This window comes from Paramisgurnus dabryanus, chromosome 14, assembly GCF_030506205.2.
Source record: "Paramisgurnus dabryanus chromosome 14, PD_genome_1.1, whole genome shotgun sequence".
In the NCBI taxonomy this organism is placed as follows: domain Eukaryota; kingdom Metazoa; phylum Chordata; class Actinopteri; order Cypriniformes; family Cobitidae; genus Paramisgurnus; species Paramisgurnus dabryanus.
This window is the reverse complement of record NC_133350.1, coordinates 26,822,048-26,841,106: the sequence shown is the minus strand read 5'-3', so window position 1 is coordinate 26,841,106 and position 19,059 is coordinate 26,822,048. Positions and strand designations below refer to the sequence as shown.

Here is a 19,059-nt window from a genome sequence, read left to right as displayed (position 1 = left end):
TAAATGACGCAGGTCGAAGCGTCTCATGTTTCACTCATGCGCATTACAGGAAAATAAAAGCATTGAGTGTGGGTGACCAACTTTTAGAAGACGCTTTGTGTGGACTAGGAGCGTTTTGAAACGAAAACACTGTTTTAAATGTATCTGGATTAGTGTACACGTGCATAGAATAAAGAAAGAGCAGCCAGCAGATGGCACTGTTGGACAGGTTTTGCGCACTAGTAAGGCTATACAGCCTGGGCAAAATCTCGCGAGATGTTAGGTTTAGGGGTAGGATAAGGATGAAAACAGCGCTCATTCGGCGAGATTTCACGCGATTTTGGCCGTGGCTGTATTCCTTCTGCTTCTGAAAATGAACATTCTAGGACCTGTTTTGCAATTTCACCACAAACAGTTTTTGAGCACCATCGACTTCCATAGTATTTATCTTTCCTACTATGAAACCTAATGGTGCTCCTGTTTCCTGCTTGATTAAATGTCTTTCTTTGTCTTCAGCAAAACAAATAAATTATAGGTTTTTAACATCTTGAGGGTGAACCATACATTTAATGCATTAGCTAATATAAATTAACATTAAAAAATAGTTCTACAGCATTTATTAATGCATTTGTAAAATTTAAAGTTGTAACTGTTAACATAACTAACACAAACAACTATATTGGGATTAACTAACATTAACAGAGATTAATAAATACTATTGCTCATTGTAAGTTCATGGTAGTGAATGCATTTACTAATGTTAACAAATACAACCGTATTGTAAAGTGTTACTTTTTTAAACTTAAAATATACATTGATGTAAAAAAAAAGTGTTGACCCCTTCATGGTTTTTTACTTTTTTGCACGCTTGTCACTTTAATGTTTCAGATCACCAAAGAAATTGACATATTAAAGATTACACAAGTAAACACAACATGCATTTTTTTATTAAGGTTTTTGAAGGCAAATGTATTTAAATTAAGGTATTATGAAGGGAAAACAAAATACAAACACACTTAATGATCTGCAAGATTTTGGGGAAAATACTCTGTTGACTGATGAGACAAAAGTTTAACTTTTTGGAAGGGGTGTGTACCATTACGTCTGGCGTAAAAGTAACAGCATTTTAGAAAAAGAACATCATACCAACAGTACATGTATAATAGTGTGATGGTATGGGTTTGATTGGTTATTAAACCTTTCTGAATGCATATTTCACAAACAAATACTTGTGTACGCATACTTAGTGATCTGTTTGGACCTCAAGCTTAAACGAACTTGGGTTCTGCAGCAGGAAAATGATTCAAAACACACCAGCAAGTCCACCTCTGAATGGCTGAAGATAAACAAAATGAAGACTTTGGAGTGGTTTAGTCAAAGTCCTGACCTCAATTCTATTGAAATGCTGTGGCATGACTTTAAAAATGCGTTTCATGCTCAAAAACCCTTCAATGTGCCTGAATTACAACAATTCTGCAAAGATGAGTCAGCCAAAATTCCTCCACAGCGCTGTAACAGACTCATTGCAAACGCCTGATTGCAGTTGTTGCCGTTAAGGGAGGCCCAACCAGTTGTTAGGTTTAGGGCACAAGCCAAGTACTTAGATTATGTTTCCCCTTCATAATAAAGACCTTCCTGTTGTGTTTACTTGTGATATCTTTGACTAATGTTTACATTTGTTTGATGATCTGAAACATCAAATTGTGACAAACATGCAAAAAAATCAGGAAGGGGCCAAACCGTAAGTATGGCTTCAATAAGAAATAACACTTATCTCCCAAGCTGCACAATTTGAAGTTTTATTCTTGTTCATAGCACAAACAATATTAAATACACCGAGTGATTTGCAAAAAAAGACATACTTTTCTTTAAGAAAAAATGAGTGTTTTTCTTACTTTATTGGTTATTTAAAATCAGCCCTCAAAAATAGCCGTTGGCATACAACACAAACACATCAACACTGTTTACAGTGTGTAAAGCAAAAACAAATCTTTTTCAAAAGCCACAAATCTGTACAAATTTCTCAAGTTTTAACAATAAATTAAAGTTTCAAGCCCTAATCTTTACAGCGAGTCAGAACGCCAGCTGATCCTGCTGACTAAAAGTAAAATGTTAATATAATTCGCTATCAAATAAACACTTTGCATCTGGCATATAGGCCTATTAAGTTGCAAAAATCAAAACTTAATAGCTTTATGTGCGCTTATATTCAATTATTTGGGATTCAGTCTTCAGTAAGCAGCCTGTGAAAGTGGTCGGTTCTCTTTTTCAGAACATTTCTGAAGTCATCCTGCGAACAGTACGATCATCATCATTACATTAGTTAACATGTTAACTACCGTGTAGAATACTACTGACTCATATTTCATAAATCACTCACCGCCTGCACTAGTTTCTCCATGTACGGGATGAGTTTTTGCAATTCGCGGTCCTCTCTGTCTCCATTCCAGCTCTTTATAGGAATCATGTTCATCAGCTATTAAACACCAACACAGATCAAATTAAAAATCTTGTCACAATGACATGAAATAAATCAACAGATCAACTCAGATCTCAAAATCCTTTTGCATATTACAGATGCCTGCAAAATCACAAACATACGTGGTAGGGAAAGGTGTGAGGGGCGTTGTCCAGGATGACAGTCTTTGACAGGTCTCTCTCTAGTGCATTCAAGTCTTTAATATAGTGTCCAAGTACACAAGCACAGTCGTCCTGATACAAACGATGTCTGGAAATAAATCACATCAGTTGATAGAGAGGAAATTTGCTTTAAATCTACAATCTGTATCTTTCCCAATCCCAATTTAAAAGATTAAGATCTGTTTTTAAAACATGTAACATCCCTCACCTAAAGAGCTTTTTGTTAGGGTCCAATATGTCTACAATCTTTTCTGCATATTCCTTCTTGGCAGAGGTATAAACAATCATCTGTAACAGAAAACAAACAAAAGAGATATTTATTCATGCAAGCGTTTGACAACAAAGCCTGACAAACAAGAATATGACAGATCTTTATTGGCATTATTTCAAAAACAACAAAAGACTGTTTAGCAGCTCTCAGGTATTGACAGTGGAAATATACATACATGTAAAAGGCAGACATAATACAAATAATTAAAAATCATAATTTTTAATTTTAAAAAGTCAGTCTGTTTTACCTCAAAATGTTTGGTCATGGCTTGCAGAAACTCTTTCACGTATGGTCTGAGGATCAGGTAGACCTATGACAACACAAGCTTATGAATAATATATAAAGGCCAGAGTATATACGCCTTATTCAGTCTGCCGCCATGTTGACTCCAAACCGAGGCTGTGAGTGATGGACGCCAGAGCGGGCGATTTAAAGGGATAGTTCACTTTAAAATGAAAATTCTGTCATCATTTACTCAACCTCATGTTGATCTAAACCTGAATGAATGTCTTTTTTCTGATGAACACGAAAGAAGATATTTTGAGATATGATGGTAAACACACAACAGAAAGTGCCCATTGACTTCCACACTGCACGTGGACCCTCGCATTAAAGGGATAGTTCGGCCAAAAATGATATTAAACTCATGATTTACTCACCCTCAAGCTGTCCGAGTTGCATATGTCCATCGTTTTTCATACAAACCGATTTTCGGATATTTTAGATCTTTCAGTTGATTAAATGTAATGTTACGGGGTCCATGACCTTCAAGTTCAAAAAAAGTGCGTCCATCCTTCACAAATTAAATCCAAATGGCTCCAGGATGATAAACAAAGGTCTTCTGAGGGTAATCCGTGCGGTGTTGTTGTAGAAATATCCATATTTAAAACTTTATTAACGTAAATAAATACCTTCCGGTAGTGCCGCCATCTTAGACTCCTCTGTATTCAGGAGAGAGTATTAGCGTAGTGTACGCACTTTTCTTAGTGACGTATGACAAATTCGGAGGCGTAAGGCGTAAGCTCTCATTCTGAATGCGGACGCGACTAAGATGGCGGCACTACCGGAAGGTATTTATTTACGTTAATAAAGTTTTAAATATGGATATTTCTACAACAACACCGCACGGATTACCCTCAGAAGACCTTTGTTTATCATCCTGGAGCCGTTTGGATTTAATTTGTGAAGGATGGATGCACTTTTTTGGACTGGAAGGTCTTGGACCCCGTAACATTACATTTAATCAACTGAAAGATCTAAAACATTTTCTAAAATATCCGAAAATGTGTTTGTCTGAAAAACGATGGACATATGCAACTCGGACAGCTTGGGGGTGAGTAAATCATGGGTTTAATATCATTTTTGGCGAACTATCCCTTTAAGAGCTTATTCATTTTAATCAACACTTCAGTGTTCAAACAACCTTACCAACCTTGTATTTATGATCTTGAAAGGGAGTATTAAATGTGTATTCGGCATCCTGAATCACACTTAGGGAACTGAACACGAGGGTTTCGTCCTATAAATACAAAAAAAATATGATTACACAATCGGCCACTTCAAAAAAAAAAAAAAAAAAACTAAAACAATGCAGCTAGTGTCCTCAGTCAAATCTTAGCTTTAAAATTTAAGCCTCATTCAGCCTTTTTTTTTTTAATCAAACTTGTGTGTGGCATTGGCTCTATATCAAGTCACATTAATTACATCATGGTGATTCTGTATCTAAGCTTTTGTTCAACAAAATAAGAAGTTGTGTGGAAAACAGTGTTTGTTACTCAATGTAAATGTTTTTTACACTAAAGCAAGGCCACGTTTTAACAAATAAATTGTCTGTAAACACAGAGCATGGGATGGTGCATAACACGTTACAACCAATCAGAAGTCACAGCTAGAATGGCACACCTGAGACACCTCACTGTGCTTGTAACGCACCCCTGGTAGTGTTAATAGTTTAATAAAAGCCAAGTAACCTCACCAAATCGAGCACGAGGGTAGCAGCAGGTGTGCTCCTTGTCTTTGGTGGAATGTCCCGAGTTGCTGAAATTGGTCTGGACTGTTGCGAACGGTTTGGTATGTTCTTAATAAACGTGAAACTGAAATAAAGTAAGACCAACATTTTATTAAACAGTCTGAAAAGCAACACAAATCAAATCCTTTATGTAAGAGACTTACGGGCTAAAGACTTCCTCGTTCTCTTCATCCTCTGAGAGAGGGCTCATGGCACTGTAGCCAAACACACGCTGTTCAGGACTGAAAAGCGCACCAGAGTTTGGCTGTTCATCTGTAAACAAAAATATAACTAAAGGTAAATAAATATCAAAGGTATCTGTGTTTTCCTCTATTGTGTTACCGACTCACTGTCTTTTGGGGGCGTGAGGAAATGCACCGCTGGAGAATAAAGGCTTCGCGCAGCAGGATTCAGTGAGGACTGTCTTTCCCGCAGATGACGAACTGGTGTCTTAAAATCAGACTCTGAAAATCGTATTGAAAAAACTCATGCTTTCTATTACATCATCAAGCAAAAAACAATACACGTCAAGTGAAATAAACTTACCTCTACAGTCATCAGTTGATAAAGCTTTTCTCAATCCACGTTTCAGGCGTGGACGTTTAGCTGCTGTTGGGACACTATCAGGGTCTAGAAGGACCTCTACATCATTCTCATCCTATAAGAATAGAGTCAGTCAGACAGACAGTTAAGATAATACGGCATTGCTCATAAACTGCTTCAGATTAACAATTCAATTGAAAAGTCATGGCTTTACATATATGAATCATTTCGTGTCAAATGATTTTAATGATTATTTTTTTCTAGAGATAAAAAAATGATATTAAATATTAAATGTCATGGATGAATATTTATAAGGTAATACACTTTTTTGTAAAAATGAAATTTCACCTAAAATTTGGAGTCAAATTACAGTAGAATTAATTCGTGCAAAATAAGTTAAAGAGAAAAAACTACAATACACGTGCTTCTTCCTGAATAATACACAGAGATGTCGATTGGACGAGGCACAACTACCCTGAAACCCTATTGGCTAAGAGGAAAGCATCATCCCGCCTATCACCACATCCATATTATACTTCCAGCTAACGTTAGCACTCATTTAAATCGTACTAATTCACACAACCTGCCATTTTAATGTATTTAGCGTCTATAATTATGTTATTTTAACATAACATAAACCTTGAATCCACTTTGAATCTCAAATATTTCGCTTGTTTAGATCCGTTAGCATACTGCTAACCAGGCCCGTTCCGGCCAGTTTAAATGAAAAAACATAACGTTATACGTAACAAAACTAAACACGCAAAGACATTTTGTATTCTGTTTATATTGTAATGAAACCACGACTGACCTGTGTCTGGATGCACGGAGTCTGTGGTCCTGGTAGGTCTGGAGTGGCCCGACGGCGGCGGGACGGTGTCGTTGGGTTTTCATTCAAAATATTTCTTGAGCGAAGTCTCATTTTCTTGATTTAAATTACGTCTTAAACGGGCATACGAACTATAAACGTTCAAGAATAACAGAGTAGGCCGCGAGTTGAATTAATCTCCATGAATTTTATCCATGGCCTTCGTGAAGTCTCGTTGTGTTTCCGGAGTGATCCAGACTCGCTCAGTTTAAAAATCGTGTAAAGCGTTCGAGCTGCAGCCAATCAGAGCGCCCGATCTATGATGTGGGCGGGGCTACTGAGAACAACAGTAGTTTACACTAGTAAGCACTAAAACCCATAGAAAGAGCATTGATTTCACCTTCAATAAAAGTTAACGCACGAGTGCACAAAGGTACAAACGCGCATTATTGCTTTTATTAATGTAAACGAAAGGCATGTGGAGAGTTTTATGGACGGTCTTGAATCGGGTGTAACAACGAGGCTGAACAGAACTGAGATAACCAGAACCTGTTTTTCAGTTTTTATCAGGCTCCCACGACTATCACCTTAATAGGCAAATATATTCAACTAATAAGTCATTTCACAAACAAAAAAAACCCACATCACTATCAATATTTAAAGAATACATCCTAAAATCTTAAAAAATGCATAGTTCCGGATATAAACAATATGGTGCAATCAAATTTTGATCTTTTGGATATTATATACATATACTACCAGACACTGGTAATCACTTAAATTTTGTATTTCCTCTTTTTGCGAATTTTTGTTTATGCATGCTTGTATTCATGCAAATGCAAAACTTTAAACATTTATAGGCAAATAAATATTCAACATATTTATAAGTTTGAACATCAATAACCAAATAAGTATTTAACTCCTTTAACAGATCTTGACAATTTTATTTCTTACTTTCTGCACTTGCAACTACCAAAATTTATTTTAAATATAATTTGACATCACTTTTACATTGGTAGCATCTTTCTTTCAAAGTAATTTTCATGAAGAGGCATTTTGCAGTAATATAATTTTTTTATAATAGGGAGATATCATTAAAATCTGACTTTTTCCATGTTTAAGTGCTATCATTGGGTCCCCAGTGCTTCTATCAACCTAGAAAATATGAAAAATATCAACCCAGTAACTTAGTTTTGATAAACCATTCCCTGCAAGCATGTGAAAAAATAGGTAATTGAAATCTGGCTCCCCTTGTGATGTCAGAAGGGGATAATGCCGCCCCTTAATCTGCACTATCCAAACACGGCACTGCCATTTATTGCAGAGATCAGCTCATTTGCATTTTAAAGGACACACCCAAAAACAGCACATTTTTGCACACACCTACAAAGTGGCAATTTTAACATGTTATGATAAATTATCTATATGGTACTTTAAGCTAGAACTTCACATATTTACTCTAGGGACACCAAAGATTTGGCCCATTTTTATGATGGCCCAAAAATATTCCCAAGCTGTCACTGGGGCACTACCCCTTAAAAAGGACCTAATACCATTTAGATACAGATATGTAGTTGTGGACAAAAATATTGGCACCTTTGGTAAATATGAGCAAAAAAGCTGTGAAAATATATCTACACTGTAAAAATACTTTGCTGCCTTAAAATTTTTTGTTGAATCAACTCAGATTTACAAGTCTTGTCAACAAAGATGAGTTGTCACAACTTATAAAATATAGTTGAGAAAAGTCAACTTAATTTTTTAAGTTATAACAACTCACCTGTAGTTATAACAACTCATCTCTAGTCAAGATAAATTATTAGTAAGTGAAAATGACTTGTAAATCTGAGTTGATTCAACAAAAATTTTTAAGGCAGCAAAGTATTTTTTTACAGTGTACGTTTCTCGTTTTAATAAAACAAAAATACAATGTATCATTGAAGTAAAACTATTGAAATGATTAAATAAATGTTTTTCTCTAATACACACTGGACAAAATGATTGACAAACCTAAAAATAAAATATCTCTAATGTATAATACAAGTGTCTAATGAATGAAAATGAATTAAGAACCACACAAATAACATCAGAATTAGATTTTATTGAATTTCAATGTCTTTGTTTACAAGTGAAGTTCTCAAATTTGGAAAATCAAACATTGAAAAATCTGATGCTTGACAATTATAAAATGTAAACTTCAAGAGACAACAAAACTCAACATGAACTTTTTTTAAACAGAGCATAATGTTTAAAACAACAGAAAACAGACACACCCAAACTGAAGCTCCGGAATTACCATAACATTACAACATATACAAGTTAAAGAATTAGTCAAAAGACCTTTGTTTAAAAAAGAAATAGTCAGTATCAACTGCTAACTACATTTGTTGTGTTATAACAGGTAATTCAAATCGGGAGGTACAGTTCTTGTGTGATCATCTAAAATCTAAAGAGTCAATCCATGATATTCAGGCCATAACAGCACTTACGTGGACATTCTTTGGACACCCCTCCCCCCAATTATATCTTGATATATTTCTTTTCAAAATAAAGTTAATTATTCACACAAACAGAGATTAGGTTAAATAGGTTCGGATTGTCTTCGTCCCTCAACCCTAAGAGATGCGATCAAGAGGCCGACACTACGCAATTTAAAGTTCAGAAAAACGGCACAAGTGAAAATGCACGCGACGGCGCATCGGTGGGGTTCTTGTGCTAGAAGCAATTTTCTATTTGGTTTCAAACTAAGCAAGCAAAAACTCAACAGCACTCACATGAAGGGAGTATTCAGATTTAAAAAAAAAGAAGAAATAAAAAATATAACATACTAAAACAAAATAACAAACTTGTGTGCCGAGAAACTTTTCTCGTATAACTATTATAAAAAGGTAGAACAAATGTTACATGCACTGTGACCACAGCACTACGATGAACATATCTGTTTAACTAGAGGTAGAAGTGTATTTCCTGAGAAGACGACAAATGCCTTGTTTAAAATAAAACCTACGTTTCGTTGCTGTCAATGTATTGGATAAATGGTTTACTTAACTTTTAGTGTGACGTTAAGTTCAACAAAGAGAAAAGTGTGTTAGCAAGCATATGCTATACAATAAAAGCCGAACGTGTTTGCGTGTTTTATCGTACAGCGACTTTGGTTGACCTTGCAATAAACCTGATTACATTGGCATGCTATAATGATTATTATTTCGTAAAAATTGCATACATTAAGGCATACATCGGAGTAAAAACCAATCTTTACAGAACCCTCCTATAGATACCAACTGTCTGGTGCGGTAACGGTTTTGTTTCTTTAAAAATAACAAATAAACTGGCAACGCACTGCTTAAAGGCCATCAAAACGTAAAGTTATCGCTATCTTGCGAAACATCGGTCACTGTAAAGTCGAGTCGAGTTTAAAGGCAAGCTGTCAGTCAGATAAAACAGGATGATGTGCATTAAAGTCCTTGTGAACCGGAAGTCGATCGACTTTACTTCGGGGGCGTGGCTTGTGTTTTTCACTATGCTTTAATTGGATATAAAAATTAGCCATTTTATTCAGAAATAAAACTGGCAGAAGACTGACAGATGGAGGGGGCGGAGATAACGGATTTTATGAGGGCACATGAATGAAAAAAAAATGACTTGCACAAATTGTTTATAATAAACACTGCAGTATTACATTAAAAATAAAAATTGTCCGTTTTGATTTTATTGCGACTTTAAGGCCTTTTGTACAAGCATGAATAGATCAATCGTGGCTAATACATGGAGGAGATAAAATTCACAATTCAAGTGTTGCTTAAGGAAGCTCCAGCTCCGTAGATTTGATTCACATAAACATGACAAGCTGGGTTTGTTAATGGTTTTTAGCTGATAAATATGTCTGAGGTAGAGAGATTCTGGCTGTTGCTTTGAGACGTGTTATTGTGAGGTGTGGTGATATATAAAACTGTAGTAAAATGCAATACAGAACACAAAAGAGGGCTGGTGATGCGGGATTGATCCTGAATAAAGGATAAAGGCATTTAACACTAAAACTAAAAGCCGTTTTAGATCAAAATAAGGGCCTTATTGACCTAAAGGACACCCGGTTTATCTTCCTCTGGTTATGACTAACTTATTTAAAATCCCAGAATTATTCACCTTCATATCAACAGTCGCCAGTCCCTGTTTCTAAACGTTTAACCCCTACCCAACCCACATCATTTTGACCTTGCATACAGTGTAATGCTAGAAGAGCTTGACACATCAATTACAGCTACATGTTGACAGGAACATTAAATCAAAAACAACCCTGCAGGATGTGATGTAATATCACCGAAAACAAGAAACCACTTCCTTTCAATCTCTTTATCTTCAAGGAGAGAAGATTTGGAGGCGTGAGACGATTATTCTGAAATCGTTTTTTTGGGGTGTTAAAAATACAAATATATTATCAACAACTGTCCTGGCGTTTTAAAATAAAGCACAGGCGGCGTTATTGGACCCCTCAGCGACACTCGGGACTGTTCAATTCGAAGCTTAAAGTGAACCTATGTGATTATTGACCGAGCCACAAAAACCTACATCAATACACGTAAAAACAACCTGATATCTTTTTACGGTTCTGCGCTAGACCAACTATGGGTGAAAAGCGCGCAGGCCGCGGCAGTCCCAGATAACATCGATGTCCTGCAGACGGAGAACATGACCACCACAGTTTGCCAGTAGTTGACACGTGAATAGCTAAACAATAAAACGTGAAAAACAGGTTACAAACGGAAGCATACACATCTACAAACGCAAGCAGGACTCTGAGGGTTTTTTCTCTCTCCTTTACCCTGATTGTTCACAATTACTGATATTAAGATCGTCGACGCCATCACAGAAGATCCAAAAAGTTGAATACTCTTAATTAAAGTAAAAAAAAAATTACTTCAGATCAAACTATCTGTCAACAACAGCACGTCCAAACCGCGCTGGAGAAAAACCTTCACAAGGCACTGCAGATACATAAAGAAGAAAAAATAACAACAACAGATACAATAATATATTATAAGTTCAGACCCTTAAGCAGTTTGCATCACATGTTATAACAATAATACTATTGTTATGGTTTTTCCTGAAGATGAAAAGCTTTCGTCAGTCGGAGACTATAAAACCCTATAAAGCAGAATCCAACTGCCTTTTCGTTTATGCCAGACAGTGTGCTCGCAGAAGGAGAAATAAATTATTTCACAGGTTTTGCATATACATTATATTTATATATATATATCATCATCTTTATAATAAACTCTTGCTTTTTTACGATTTTGGCTCCTGAACAAAGGAGAGTGTAAATAAAACACCTGAGCTAGTGTACTTCAAGTTGAGAACCTTTGACTTATTCCTGCATTCTTGCTATGTATTTTTGGCATATCTTCTGTAGTAACTGAGGTTTTTTGGCTTTGGTTTTGCCCTGAGAGGGAGAGTCTGAGGTTTTAAGGCGATTGGTTGTTTGAGGATGATGAGGTAGGCGTGTGGAGAACCGACTGAGGTCCGCTATTGCCCGTGGAGGATTTGCTAGTTGCCCCTGATGAGGCCTGCGCTGCCGCCTGGGCGAACAAGACGCCTGCAATGAGAAAACACAGAAAGCGATTGGTCACAAAGCTCAAAACAGCCTGAATAGAAACTGTTGCGTGATGATTGGCTTCTCACCGGTGTAGACGACTCCATTAAGCTCCACTGACATACTGATGCTGTTCAAACCATTGGTGGTCAGGTTGAGGGCGGAGTCTGGCTTGCTCTCTAAAAGATGACAACACAAACATTTAAGCTTTATGTTTAAGAATATAAACGTAAAAATGTACACACCTGTCACACTTATAATCAATGATTTCATAAGTTTATAAATAGTGGTGGGCAAAGATTATCGCATACAAAATAAAAGTGAGTTTTTGCATAATATGTGCATGTGTGTAATTATTATGTATATTTAACCCCCCCCCCACACACACATATACATTTTAGAATATTTTTTTAATAAATCAATTTAATATAAATCATATAATATATAAAATAAATATCAATTATAAATCAATTTAAAATAAATCATATATAATATAAATTATATATATCATATTATTTATAAATTATATTATACATTTATAATACCTTTACTTTACATATTATATATGATTTATTTGTAAATTATATAATATTATGCATTTATAATACATTTATTTTCTATATTATATATGATTTATTTATAATTGATTTATAATCAATATTTATTTTATATATTATACATTATTTATTTATAATTGATTTATAATCAATATTTATTTTATATATTATATATGATTTATTTTAAATTGATTTATAATCAATATTTATTTTATATATTATATAGACAGTTTCAGCAGTAACAACATAAACAAGCGGCTGTCGTGGTCCGCACGTAACTTCCGGTAAACTCGCTAAGATTAATAACAAAAAAGTTCTTTAAACGTAGTTTATTTATATAACAAGCAAAAAAACAACACATAGATTACCTAGGAAACCAAAACATTTGTTATTTTCGACGAGGCATTTGTTCAAGAGATCAGTTTAGCAACTAGTCAGACCATTAAAAAAAACGAAACCGGAAGTAAAGTTCGATGAAACCGTCTATATGATTTATTTTAAATATTTATAAAAAATATATACAAATAATATTAACACACACACACGTATACATTTTAGAATATTTTTATTTATAAATCAATTAAAAATAAATCATATATAATTAAATATTATATTATACATTTATAATACATTTATTGTATATATTATATATGATTTATTTATAATTAATTTTTATTAATTTTTATTTTATATATTATATATGATTTATTTTAAATAAATAAAAAAAATTTTTTAAAATATATAAAAATAATATTAATAAACACACACACACACACACACACACACACACACACACACACACACACACACACACACACACACACACACACACACACACACACACACACATATGTAAATGTTTCTTAAACACACATGAATGAATGTGTGTGTATTTATATATACATAATAATTACACAAAGCACACACTCATATATAATGTTAAAACTGTGTTTTTTTTCACGATTAATCTTTGCCCACCACTATTTATCATGAAACTGTATCATTTAAAAACATTAAACATTTTGTTAGCCATGCAAAAGGTTGTAGTTTGATCATAGAAAACACGTATACAAACAATTTATAAATGTATGAACAAAACAAAATTTTCTCTGAACATAAACCAGCTTACACCAGGGGGCGCTGCCTACCGGCCATTTCTCAGTGAACCCGGGCGTGAGTTCAAAAACAGCATACAAAAAAATTCAACGTGCGATGGCATGGGAAATTTGCTCAGCCTTTCGTTCAGTCTTCCGATAAAATATGCCTGGCAAAACACCTCTGATCGAGAAAAGGAAGTCACGCTGCGTTCACGCAGGGATTCCCCACCACACATTATAGCAGCTTTACGTGCCTCATCTCTTGCGGTTTGAAGTGGGTCAACGCCTCCAGTTCACAAATGACGAATCTTTCACCCCAATGGATTCACAAATGCAACTTCAACAATTGTCACTCTGATAAGATCCAATCACTGCACAATGCTAACCAGTCTTCCTCTTTCACATGAGCAGCGTTGAGTAAAAACAGCTCTAATACTACTGTTGTGGGAAAGCGAGAGCTATGATGACTCAGTCTCTGTCAATGTGACTGCTGGCGTATTACCTGAGAACCAGTGATATGTAAGTGCACACATAGTAATACGGTTCACCTGTGGTCACATTGTCACAGTTTTTCCTACCAACTGCTGGTACCAGTGAATGATAATGATGTAAGACGGGGTGAGCCGCACTGCGCTACAACACACAGCGGGTTCATTTCATGACCTCGGGAAGTTTAAAGCTGGATATTCCAGAGGCACGTTTCCCTGAAACATCAAAGATGATATAACAGGTGGTTTCATCAGGTCGGCGTTTATGTGAAAAGGACTAAACTGCAGAAATAGTGTAAATCACAAGGAGAGAATTTTGCCACTTTGCCAGTAATCGACGATTGTTGTTTAAAGTACAAATATTGTTTCGTTTGCAAAAGTTTAAACACCTTGTCAACAAAAAGGATCTTAAAGTTAAAAACAATAAAAAGAAAATTGTACATTTAGTAAAGAAATAATGAAAACATTTACTAAGCTTGACAGATACAAGTTCCTGGAATGCGTCACATTTTTCCAACTCTTCCTTGAATCCACCTATCAGCTTATTTGTGGAGACGCAAACATGAAATAATAGGGGTCAGATGTGGGAGAGATAATATTAATAATAATAATAATATTTCACATAATATTAAACATCGGCTGATATATTTGACCCTGGAGCAGTCATAAGAGTCAACTTTGTTAAATTGTATAACATTATTAAGCTTTCCAAGATATCCAACTATTTTAACATCTGAAATTGTTTATCAAAATAAACAATTTAGAAAATCGCCTTTAAAGTTGTCCAAATGAAGTCCTTAGCAACACAAATTACTAATGATAAATACATTTTTTATATATTTATGGTAGGAAATGTATAAAATATCTTTAAGTAACACGATTTTTACTTAAAGGCGGGGTGCATGATCTCTGAAAACCAATGTTGATATTTGAATCACCTAAACAAACACGCCCCTACCCCAATACAGGGACTTTTCAAGGAGTTTCCAGGTTCAATTCCCTCAAATTTGAGGACTAAATATGGGGACACATTTCAAGGGAGAGCAAGGTTACATTATGTTGCCTTTAAAGATACATTGTTATGGTTCCTTTTTGAGGGAACTCGCGCTGCGTCACTGCGGTGACACTTTGGGGACGCCTCCAGGGGTAAGTGCGTCTGAATGTGTATATCAAATTCAACCAATGGTGAGGCTTAACATCTAAGACAGGGTGTCGCTTCTTTTGATAGACCCAGCCCACACATATGCAACCCAGGCAATGATGTTGATTAGTAGACACGCCCCTTACTGCTGATTGGCTACAAGTGTGTTTTGGTACTCAGCACGACCACCCATACGTATTCCTACAAATATACCCGTGCCACTTATGACCAGATTTGTGGTGCATAGGTATATATATAGTGTCCTGTCATGAAGCATCCATACCTTGATTGTTGATGCGTATATTCATGGGTATCTGTGCAGTCATGGCGAGCAGGTTGTGCTGCAGGGCTCTCTGCAAAAGTCGCTGGTGTTCCTCCAGCGGCAGCGCCATCTTCTTTTCCGGGGGCTCGCCTGACTCCAGCTTGTCCCGCAGATGCTCGAGCGCCGCCACCTGGGCGAGGGTGGCCTGCGCGGCCGCTGCCTGGGCCGCAGCTACAGAGTGAGAAGCCAGAGAGACGGGTATACGCGGCTGGATCCCATCGTCATCTACAACAGACATAAAACACATTTTAGATATAAGCAGACCAACTTTAAAGATGCGTAAGTAAGTGTGTGAGCGCGTCTCACCCTTTTTAATTTTGTGTAAGGACGAGAGCGAAGCACCGTTGCTGGGCAGGGTGATGCCCATGTGTTGCATGGAGAGTTTGGGTGAGGAGAGCATGGTGGGCGTCCCGTTGGGCGAGTAGGTGAAGAGCGAGCCGCCGAAGCCTTGCCTGCGTCCTTCGCGCCGGTTGCTGTCGATGGCCGCCTGCAACTCATTTGGATTGCTGAGACTCCTCTTGTCACATTCATAAGGGTACAGATACTTCATGTATCTGCACAGATGGGGTAACAAAAGTACAAATTAGTTCCTGTAGATTTTACCCCCCCTCACATCAATCTAATTTAAATGAACGGCAGGCTTTTAGTTCTGCACATGTGCGCAGGTGTTTGCAGACGTACTGTGTTCTGAGTGTGAAGGCCGCGCTGGTGATGGAGGTGGGCAGACTCAGACCCTTCGTGATCTCCCTCCACAGCTTCTTATTTATGACCTCAACCAGGCCCCCCTTTTCCGTCACCAACTGGTACAACATGTAAAGGTCCAACACCTGCTTGGCCATAATGGGAATCCGGTTCACCGGCGTCCCTGCAGAAAAAAGCAGCTGGGTTAGGCTGACATATAAAGCTGTGATTATAAGCAAGTTCAATAATTGATTAAACATGGGATGGTTTAACAGATGTCAGACAGCATGTTAGTTGAATTTGGGGTGACACAGCTCCAAGGCCGAATCACGATGACATATGTTCACACTCCCACGTTTAACACACGTGTGCATGCATGAGTCAGATCGGTGCTTTACCATGACACATAGATATATGGAAAAATTAACCCTATTGTTGTTTATATAAATACACAAATCGCTGTGGTGACGTAAAAGATGAGTTGATGTTAGTGTGAGAGTCTGGCTCTTCTTCATGATATCATTGAAAAATATTTTCCAGCAGAAAAAGTATGTATACCTCTTTTTTGCATAAAGCTAAACAGATCATCCAAGAACTCCTTCCTCTTTGGGTCGCTGTCCAGTTCATAGAGCTGCAAGTGAAAAAAAAAACAGAAAATATGTTAATGTGATGTTTTCACGTACTCAGGGCGTGGAGGGCAAGAGAGCGTTATCTGCCGTTAACTGCAGATTAAGAAGCGAGGGATTTCTTTTGTTTAGGATGAATACTGAAAAGTTGCTGTGCAATGGAATGCACTAACTGACGAGAAGACAAGCGTGGGCTCTACAGAAGAAGAAAATCCAGAAGAGAAATTTGTGCCATAATTTGATGTGTCTTAAATATTAACATTACGATTATCCTGGCGACCAGGGAAGGCAAGGAATTTTTCACCAAATAGCAGGAATCTGACTCGATTCAATGACTATAAAATACCGAATCGGGTGCGATGTATAGATAGCAAGTGCACAAAACTATCTAAAAAGTGTAGTTTATGTTCATATCTTAATTTGGTTACACTTTATAATAAGGGTCCATGAATCATAATGATGAACTGAGACATAAATGTAATTTTACTTAACCTCCTAAGACTTGGATGTCCAAATTTTTTTATGTTTGCACCTTAATACTTAATTCTGTGTAACTGTAACCTGTTGTACACAAACATGGACAAATACACTGCTTAATGTTCTTAGAAAACAATTTGGTTATTATATTTATTGGTTCTTCCTAACCCCAAAATAGCTGGTAGAAATCTGAAAAGGAGACAAACCAAAACCCGGGTCTTAGGAAGTTAAACATAAACTAATAGTAAGCATTTACTAATTATAAATGAATGAAGAGTCATCAAGTCAAACATGACACGTTTTTCAGTATTAGTTAATGTGTTCATTCATGTGTTGAGTCATGAGTCATGTTGTAGTTAATGATAACTCACTTCTCAAACTCGTCTGCCGCCATCTTGAGTACCTGATTCGGCAAGATCGATACGTCAGTCTGTGGGTTTCTGTACTTTGTTTTACATCAAATATTCAATCATGAATCATAAACTTTGTATTATTTGAAATCTAAAACACTCAAGATTCATGTTCTGAGCTTGTTTTGCCATCAATACACTGAAGTGTAAAGGGTTAAATGAAATGCAGACAGACCGCTTATTAATATAAATGTCGGTAGTCACATTTCTTGCCATAGGGTTCTGATCATTTCTAGTGCTGGGTATCGATTCAGATGTTCAAGATCAATTCGATTTTGGTTCACAAGCTATCAAATCGATTCGATTCTCGGTTCAATTTTCAATTCCGGTTCTCAGGTTGGTTTTTATACTTGATTCTCAATTCAACTCAATGAATATAGATTTAATACAAATACTCTATTAATAGAAAAGAACAGTGAACAGCAGTTTAGAAATGGGTAAATAATAAAAAGAAATTAAAGCCAGAACACTATCATCGTCGTCTTGCTCGCGAAATCTAAAATGCTTCCATACTTCTGACTTTTTATGTGAAGGTGGCATCAACGTCGATGAAGCACCTGAAACCGCCATTTTAAGCACTGAATGAATGAATGTAATTAGATTAACTTTAATCTTACATTCAATGTTTGCGGAACTAAATACGAAAGAAAAAAATTGATTCTGCTCTTTGAGAATCGATTTTGAATAGACCATGTAAAAAAACGATTAATTGAAAAAACCAGCCCTAATCATTTCAGAAATATGCAAAAAACTTCAGCGTACATTGCAACGTAAGGGTCCACTCTTCAAAATGCATCCCACATTTTAATCCAAATCAACGAAAATAGGGGAAAATCCTGCTAGACCCTCCTTTGTTTACATGCGCGCTTACGATCAAGTTTCACAATCAATTAAAATGTATCTCTTTCTGCTTCGTTAGACTGTTCTGATAAATATTCCGCATTATTTTTCTGTTTTGTCCAATCAGATAAGGTTTGATAACTTAAAATGTCCTGGAAGCGCACATTGGGTAAGCAAGGTGTCATTTTGCGCACCTACGCTTTTGATTCAATGAAGCCTAAATAAAGCCTTTCCAGCAAAGTTTTGATTGATGGGGTAGTAACCAATCACGAAACGATTACAAGGATTTAACTTGCGTCAGTAAAATGTCGCAAATCTGTTTTGTTTTGGTAGCATAGCGAGCCGGCTAGCCTCTCACAGAGCCGCTGAGAAACCTCTCCAGAGGTTAGATATAATCTCCATTGTGGATCGTCGCCACTTTTTTTGCGTTGAGAGTGTTTTGGAAAAGGTGATAAGGAGCATGATCGAGGTGCAAAAATACCACACTGTATATAAATGAAATCGCGGACTGTGGAGCTGCGCTCGAATAAAGTAAGTTTGTATTGTTATGTTAATCATATATTTACAGTTTTTTCATGTTAGCT

The 19,059-nt window shown here is 36.3% G+C and overlaps 2 protein-coding genes across 3 annotated transcripts in view; both read right to left on the bottom strand.

Moving 5' to 3' along the window:
- Positions 1-1,764: 1,764 nt before the first annotated feature.
- On the bottom strand, positions 1,765-6,528 carry ctdspl3 (CTD (carboxy-terminal domain, RNA polymerase II, polypeptide A) small phosphatase like 3). The gene is made up of 11 exons (XM_065242138.1): positions 6,253-6,528; positions 5,445-5,556; positions 5,249-5,362; positions 5,063-5,171; positions 4,866-4,983; positions 4,323-4,409; positions 3,138-3,200; positions 2,828-2,907; positions 2,581-2,707; positions 2,360-2,455; positions 1,765-2,269 (listed from the first exon to the last, which is right to left on the bottom strand). The coding sequence occupies exons 1-11, from the start codon at positions 6,361-6,363 to the stop codon at positions 2,204-2,206; spliced, it is 1,083 nt and encodes a 360-aa protein (XP_065098210.1). The 5' UTR covers positions 6,364-6,528; the 3' UTR covers positions 1,765-2,203.
- A 1,812-nt stretch (positions 6,529-8,340) lies between these two features.
- The window catches only part of arid3a (AT-rich interactive domain 3A), a 44,498-nt gene continuing 33,779 nt past the window's right edge, over positions 8,341-19,059 (bottom strand). For both annotated transcript variants that reach the window (XM_065241793.2, XM_065241792.2), the window contains exons 4-9: positions 16,681-16,753; positions 16,123-16,306; positions 15,748-15,995; positions 15,403-15,666; positions 11,926-12,015; positions 8,341-11,839 (exon numbers count right to left, since the gene is read on the bottom strand). In XM_065241793.2, coding sequence (XP_065097865.1) covers positions 11,709-11,839; positions 11,926-12,015; positions 15,403-15,666; positions 15,748-15,995; positions 16,123-16,306; positions 16,681-16,753 — 990 coding nt within the window. In that variant the 3' untranslated portion in view covers positions 8,341-11,708. The remainder of the gene's footprint in view (positions 11,840-11,925; positions 12,016-15,402; positions 15,667-15,747; positions 15,996-16,122; positions 16,307-16,680; positions 16,754-19,059) is intronic.